General features: G+C 34.6%; 1 protein-coding gene across 1 annotated transcript in view; it reads right to left on the reverse strand.

Annotated features, from left to right (window-relative positions):
* Window positions 1-6,955, reverse strand: part of LOC137635446 (coiled-coil domain-containing protein 1-like) — a gene marked incomplete at its 3' end in the record, with an annotated part of 48,002 nt that extends 41,047 nt beyond the window's left edge. The window contains exons 1-2 of the mRNA XM_068367915.1: window positions 6,838-6,955; window positions 5,081-5,314 (exon numbers count right to left, since the gene is read on the reverse strand). Coding sequence (XP_068224016.1) covers window positions 5,081-5,314; window positions 6,838-6,955 — 352 coding nt within the window. The remainder of the gene's footprint in view (window positions 1-5,080; window positions 5,315-6,837) is intronic.
* Between the last annotated feature and the right edge of the window lie 843 nt (window positions 6,956-7,798).

A 7,798-nucleotide genomic window follows, 5' to 3' on the forward strand; every position in this document is an offset into this window, starting at 1 on the left:
TTACTTGGAAATAATTTGTATTATTTTTACCCGGGAGTTTATTTAATCAAAAATGTCTTGAGTTTTATTATTTTTTCTTAGTTTATATCACGCCTGATAAGGAAGTTTGAGAGAGAGAGAGAGAGAGAGAGAGAGAGAGAGAGAGAGAGAGAGAGCCTAAGTCTTATTCATATCTATGAATTCCGTATTTTGTCTTCAGTTATTCAGCGGATGATTTAGAGAGAGAGAGAGAGAGAGAGAGAGTGAGAGAGAGAGAGAGAGAGAGAGAGAGAGAGCGAGAGTGAGAGAGAGAGAGAGAGAGAGAGAGAGAGAGAGAGAGTCTAAAGTCCTATTCATATCTCTGAATTTCGTATTTTGTCTTCAGTTATTCAGCTGATGATTGAGAGAGAGAGAGAGAGAGAGAGAGAGAGAGAGAGAGAGAGAGGGAGAGATCTTATTGATGTCGCTGTTGTGAATATCAATCCCTGAATTTCATATTTTATCATCAATGATTCGTTTGGTCCTTCGTTCAGAGCTCTATAATATCCTGTAACATATCTAGATTATACTGTTCTAACCTGTATATATTTCCACCAATTAAGATTCTACATCAACCTGCACATCTTTCTGTTTCACTATACTTATTCATACTCTGTAAATTTTTTGCTTTATCTTATCTCCACCTGTATATAGCCCTTTTCAATCTTACCTTCACCTATATATAGATTTTACTAATAGGTCTTCAACTGTATAAGTTTAATCCAATAAAATTTCATGTATGTATCATTTCCCTACGATTGATTGAATTGAATGATCGAATATTATACAAAAATAACATTTGAATTAGCCTCCATGCATGAAAATCTTAAAATGTATTGAATGAAAGCGAGTATAGTTGAACCACTGTATTTCAGTAGGTTTAATAATAGGTATTGTAGTAACTGTGGTTGATGGCTTCAATAAAAATAATATCTACCAGCAAAAAAAAGGAATTTTTAAAAAGTAATGTAATATCAATTAATACTTAGGTTTCCCTTCTGTTTCATAATAGATTCTGCAAATAAGATAACAATAACTATCCCTTCATTCTTATTGATAGAGCATCAGTACCAAATGAGATTTAATTATTTTGGAATAAATACTAGCAACTAACTACTCCACGTTTTGAGTATTTGAGATGTATTGTTTGTGACATGAGAGGAAGGACAACCAGGTTTCTTGTCAACTGATATGGTTGTGAAATCAAGATGAAAGAATTATTACCCTGGTAAGTTCACCTGTTTATCTTTGTGAGGTTTTCATGGGATTCATGAAGGGGAGGGGAACAACAGATGGTGTATTTTGTCTGAGGCAACTAATGGAGAAATTCCGGGAAAAGCAAAGAGACCTGCATGTAGTATTCATTGACCTTGAAAAGGCTTATGACTGAATCCCAAGACAAGAGGTATGGAGGAGTCTTAGGGAGAGGAGGGTGCCAGAAAAGTACGTTCGACTGACACAAGAGATGTACCGTAGCATATTTACTAGAGTTAGGAGTAGTGCTGGGGAGACAGAGGGTTTTGAGGTGAGAGTAGGATTACACCAAGGGTCATCTCTGAGCCCATTTATCTTTAACAAAGTGATGGACGTTTTGATAGAAGAGGTAAGGGAGGCAGTACCATGGAACATATTGTATGCAGATGATATTGTTCTGTGCGCAAAGAGCAGGGAAGATCTTGAAATGAAATTGGAAAGGTAGAGGCAAGTACTGGAGGACAGAGGAATGATAATAAGTAGATCAAAGACAGAATATATGTGTATAACCAGTGAGGGGGATGATAGAGAATGTATTCATCTTAGGGGAAGAACAGATAAAGCGAGTTGATAAGTTTAAGTATTTAGGATCCTTTGTTAACGCTGGAGGAGGTATGGAAGATGAAGTTAAATATCGGGTACAGGCAGGCTGGAACAACTGGAGAGCAGCCTCAGGAGTTCTTTGTGACAAAAGAATACCACTGAGGTTAAAAGGAAAATTTCATAGGACAGTGGTAAGAACAGCAATGCTGTATGGAACGGAAACAGCAAGCATGAGGAAGACAGAGGAGAAGAAGATGGATGTGGAGGAAATGAGAATGCTTAGGTGGATGTCTGGGGTGACAAAAGAGGATTGGATAAGAAATGACAACATAAGGGGGTCGACATAGGTGGTGGAAATATCAAAGAAAGAGCAAGTAGGGAGGCTGAGATGGTATGGACACCTGATGAGGAGAGATGAGGACCACATTGGAAGACATACTATGGAGATGGAGGTTCAGGGAAGAAGAAGAAGAGGGAGACCAAGAAAGAGATGGAGGGACTGTGTGAGAGGAGACTTACAGGAGAAGGGGATTGATGAGGCAGAAGCGCAGAATAGAAAAAGATGGAAACGGCTCATCCGCAACGACGACCCCATATAAAAATAGGAACCAGCTGGGAAGAAGAAGAAGAACTGACTACTCCAAAAAGATACCATTACCAATGATATTCAGAAAAAATCACGTACAGTGTCGTTTATCTTGAAATAATGGCAACTAGCAATTCGCAAATGCAAAATATCATTGCCAAACGTTATCGAGAAAAAAAACTCGCACGACATCGTTTATATCAGATTAAAAAGTGGTGACAGGCAGCTCCAAAATAATACCGTTACCATCGATGTCAAGAAAAAAATCTTGCATGATGCTTTTTTTTTTAAAGTAATAATGGTAAATTGCAACTAAAAAATAATTCTATTGTTAACGATATCCACAGAATATCTTGCATAACGATGTTTGTTTTAGAATAAATAGAGGCAGTTGACAATTCTATAATAACATCGTTGACAACAATATCTGAAAAAAAAGATCTCGCACAACGTCCCTTACTTCAGAATAAATAGTGGCAGCTAAAAACCCAAAAATAATACCATTGCCAACAATATGCAGATAAGATCTTGCGCAACGTCGTTCCCGTCATTTTCCTTCAACCTTTCTTCTTCATCGCTTGGGACCTAATCTTCATATAATATACATTATTTTGCCCTCGTCTGGCGGTGTCCCATCCAACATCTAACTTTTATCATTAAATTTAGGTAAGACGACCACCCTAACACTATTTCCCTCGTGGTGCCAAACGTCAAATGTCATTCGGTGTTTTATGTGGCACAGTAGCTCTGACCTGGCTGCTAAAGCTGTCAAATAAAACCAGGCTTCTCTCTCTCTCTCTCTCTCCTCTCTCTCTCTCTCTCTCTCTCTCTCTCTCATTTCACTAGGAAGTTTCGGCATTTATTCTCTCTTATAGAAGGCAAATCCTACAAGAGAGTAATATTTGTATTTTTTCGTAGTAAATACCAGTATTACTTTAGGCAAAAGGATTTTTACCTCGTTTTCTCTTCATATACATAAACAATATATCTTTCCATGACAGACGACTTAAAATTTCGACTAAAGTTAGATAAAGATGTTAGATTAATAACTTTTTGAACTGAATAAGTTAAATAGACTCTCCGGCTTTGGCCTTGGAGAAAAAAATTTACAGGGGAAAAAATAAAAACTGTGAAGACTTGAAGATTCAACATTCTATTTCATAACAGTAATACGTAACAGTATTTTTGTATATTATAATTTTTAAAGTATATAAAGTCAAATAATATAATTAAAAAAAATTACCCTTTTTAGTATTTGTACAATTTTCAAATCAAGGACCCAACGAGAACACTTTTATCTAGAAGAATATTCCTTTATTTAATGGGCAAATAGAATTAAGTATGTCATTATCTACATAGATACTCCGATAGTATAAAAGTTAGGTAGTCCATCTCTATATGGTTTAAACGTAAAACAAATTAGAAAAGAAAGATACTCAACGGGAGTTTATTATTATAAAAGAAGCGATACAGGAATAATTAGAGAATGAATAAATGTTAGGAAAAGAATGAAGGGAATAGAAAATGTTACGGAATTTCTATTAGTTAATAGTTGAGTACTGATTCGTGTTATATCAAGTTCTGATTTGCTTATATTATTATTATTATTATTATTATTATTATTATTATTATTATTATTATTATTATTATTATTATTATTATTTTTATTAATATTATTATTATTATTATTATTATTATTATTATTATTATTATTATTATTATTATTATTATTATTATTATTATATCTAAGGTCAATCTTCCTATCTATGGTTAATCTTCTTATCAAGGGTCAATCTTTTTATCTAAGGTCAATCTTCCTATCTAAGGTCAATCTTCCTATCTAAGGTCAATTTTCCTATCAAAAGTAATTGCTTCATCAAAGGTGGCGTGATTTAAGTATATTGAGGAAATAGTTGGAGAAGGAATGAGACTATGATAAAGTAATGAGATATTTCAATTTGGAAGAAAAAAACATCGATGATAATAAAATCTATCTGGAAATTAACCTGATTATGATTATTGATGTTAAAAAGATCTCATTATCTACGTCATTTTTTGCTGCTTTATTGGATTTTTAAAAATGTTTTTCTACATTCAATAAACATTAACATCAGCAAAATTGGAAATGCTAAAGTAAAAAGAAATCCAATACTGAAAATAAAATAGACAAGAATATAAAAGATTTGGGGAGTAGAATATTTTACTATCAAGTTTATCTTTATTGCAAATAATCTAATAAAACTAATATTTGAAAAAATATATAAAATTTCATAATAGTTTAGGAAAGTAATAAAAGTTCTCATTACGAATCATTATAATAAATCTCATTAAAGTAATAACATTTAAATCAATAAATCTCATAATCAGCAAAATTGGAGATTCTAAAGATAACTGATGGTCAGTTAATAAAGATGAATGGGAAAAGAATTTAAATGATTTGGACAAAAGAATTTTTATGGAAAAATATTGTAGTTTATTCCATTTGTCTTAATCTAAATAATCTAGTAAGAATATTAAATCCAATGAGTGATTCTAGTACTTCCTATGACTTGCACTTACTGCACAGCATCTATAAATTACTAAAATTATTAAGACTATCATTATAGTTAAAATTAAAATTATTATCAAATTCATTAAAATTATTATAGTTATTAATAATATTAAAACTATTATTATTACCAAAATTATCAAAATGATTATTATGATCGTCGTCGAATATGTTTAAGTTGTCATCTTCTAAGTTGCCGTCATCTTCAAAGTTATCGTTGTCGGAGTCGTTGTCTTCTAAGTTGTCGTCGTCGAAGTCGTCATCTTCTAAGATGTCTTTGTCGAAGTCGGCATCTTCTAAGATGTCTTTGTCTAAGACTTCGTCTTCGAAGTTTTCTTCATCGAAGACATCGTCTTCTAAGTTTTCTTCATCGAAGACATCGTCTTATAAATTGTCTTCGTCGAAGACTTCGTCCTCTAAGTTTTCTTCATCGAAGATATCATCTTATAAGTTGTCTTCATCGAAGACATCGTCTTCTAAGTTGTCTTCGTTGAAGACATCATCTTCGAAGTTGTCGTTGTCGAAGTTGTCATCTTCTAAGTTGTTGTCGTTAAAGTTAAGAATAAATCATACCTCATTCTACATTAAAAAAAAACTTTCTCCTTAATTACTAAAAACTTGACAAAATTAGATGAAAATGAGCTTCAAAATTATCGTGCATAACGAAATTTCAACAATTGCAGAGTTTGGTTTGTCTCAGTAAATTAATAATAGCCAAAGTATTTCCGGAAGTTTCCATCTTCATCTTAATTGATATGTAAGATGGAAAACACATCTCTCTTGGAATCCATTAAGATAAGTTTAATACATCACAAACAATTCCTATTTGTAGATAAGAATTAATAACTTTAGAAATCGTTCCCATAGTTTCAAACTTTGTCTTAATTGGGTATTTAATTCACAATACTGAAGAGAAATCTTTATTCAATTTTGGTTTGATGAATGTTAATATTTTCATTAAGCAACCTTTCTTATATAGTAAGAGAAGCAAAATAAGAATAAATTATTATTATTATTATTATTTATTATTATTATTATTATTATTATTATTATTATTATTATTATTATTATTATTACTTACGGTTTTCAATTAGATCAAGAAGGAAACTGATCTACTCTGTCGGTCTCTCTCTCTCTCTCTCTCTCTCCTCTCTCTCTCTCTCTCTCTCGCTCTCTCTCCTCTCTCTCTCTCTCTCTCTCTCTCTCTCTCGCTCTCTCTCTCTCTCTCTCTCTCTCCTCTCTCTCTCTCTCTATCATCAACATCAACTATCAAGGTAAAATAACAATAAAGTTAATATAACAATAACTACTAATACTACAACTACTACTACTACTACTATTACTACTACTACTACTACTACTACTACTACTACTACTACTACTACTACTACTAGATAAAAAACATCGCCATTCACAATAAAATCAATAACAATTACAGCAAATAAACGAGCCTTGACATAACCACCAATAACCTAAACGTGTTGACAAATCCTATTTATGACAAATTCCCTCTTCGTGTGTAACCTTGGGAAACGATTTGAGGCCATTGAATGTACCAGGTCAACCGAGGGCCCTTTACTAGAAGCCCCTTTACACTGCCGTCCTCACGCCTCTGGCACGAGGGAATATAAACCTAGGAGGAGAGGAAAGTAGTGGCTAGCCAGGAAGGTCCTATCCAAGAGCCCCCCATCCTGCAGGATCATTCTAGCCACTCCTCCAAGAGCCTCTACCATGGAGCAACCTAGTACCAACCCATTACCATCCTCCCCCCCCCCCTACCATGTTCCAGAGGTCCTGCTTAGGAGACATCCCTGGAACCCCCAGGGTCCCCCAGGCCTAGTCACCGGGCTCCCGGAAGGGAGTCTAGCACCACTCCCTCACCCCTTACGGACCAGCAACTTGTAATGCCTCTTGTGAGATATGCACTTGTGCATGGAGACACCCCTGTTGTAGGAGGGGGTTAGGGAGGCTTGAGGGGAGGGGGAGAGGGAGGAGGGAGACGTCATTAACGTCGTTTATTGGATTATACAGTTGGTGGCCCAGCATAGAGGAGAGAGAGAGAGAGAGAGAGAGAGAGAGAGAGAGAGAGAGAGAGATCGGGTGGAAAAATAGCAGATTAAAGAGAGAGAGAAAATGAAAGGGAAAAAGAATGCAAAAAAACAAAAGAAATACAAATGAATAGAAAGGGAGCAAGCATTAAGGAAAATGAGGATAAAAACAGAGAGCTTAGATAATGAAATAATGAATTACAGATTGCAAAAGGGGTAAGATTGATGAGAGAGAGAGAGAGAGAGAGAGAGAGAGAGAGAGAGAGAGGCGGGGGGGCGTTAAGCAAGGCCTTGCAAGATGGCAATATTAGCTCATGCAAAAATGCAATCAAACAATTAGGAAAATTATGTCTTGCAATGATCACGTGTTTTGAAGTTTTCACTCTGCGTATGGTCTGTCCTTGGAAGGGTGACCTTGCTAGTACATGAAATAGGGTCCTGTGACCGTCTGTAGGACTTATTTCAAAAACTTTGTCATATGATCAGACTAAAGTCTCCCACCATCACCAATCCGCAGTTAGCCAAGCTACACCTGAATATGGACATTTCTAAGGCATTTCTGCTTCAGTGGACTAGAAATGCACAACATACACCACACACAAACACACACATTTTATTATTATTATTATTATTATTATTATTATTATTATATATATATATATATATATATATATATATAAAAATATATCTCTCTCTCTCTCTCTCTCTCTCTCTCTCTCTCTCTCTCTCTTTTCATAGCCATCGAATTTTGCTTGGATCTTCGCGTCTCTCCTTCAGAACTTTTCCCATTATTGGATTTCA

Source organism: Palaemon carinicauda, unplaced genomic scaffold (genome assembly GCF_036898095.1).
Source record: "Palaemon carinicauda isolate YSFRI2023 unplaced genomic scaffold, ASM3689809v2 scaffold1253, whole genome shotgun sequence".
Taxonomy (NCBI): domain Eukaryota; kingdom Metazoa; phylum Arthropoda; class Malacostraca; order Decapoda; family Palaemonidae; genus Palaemon; species Palaemon carinicauda.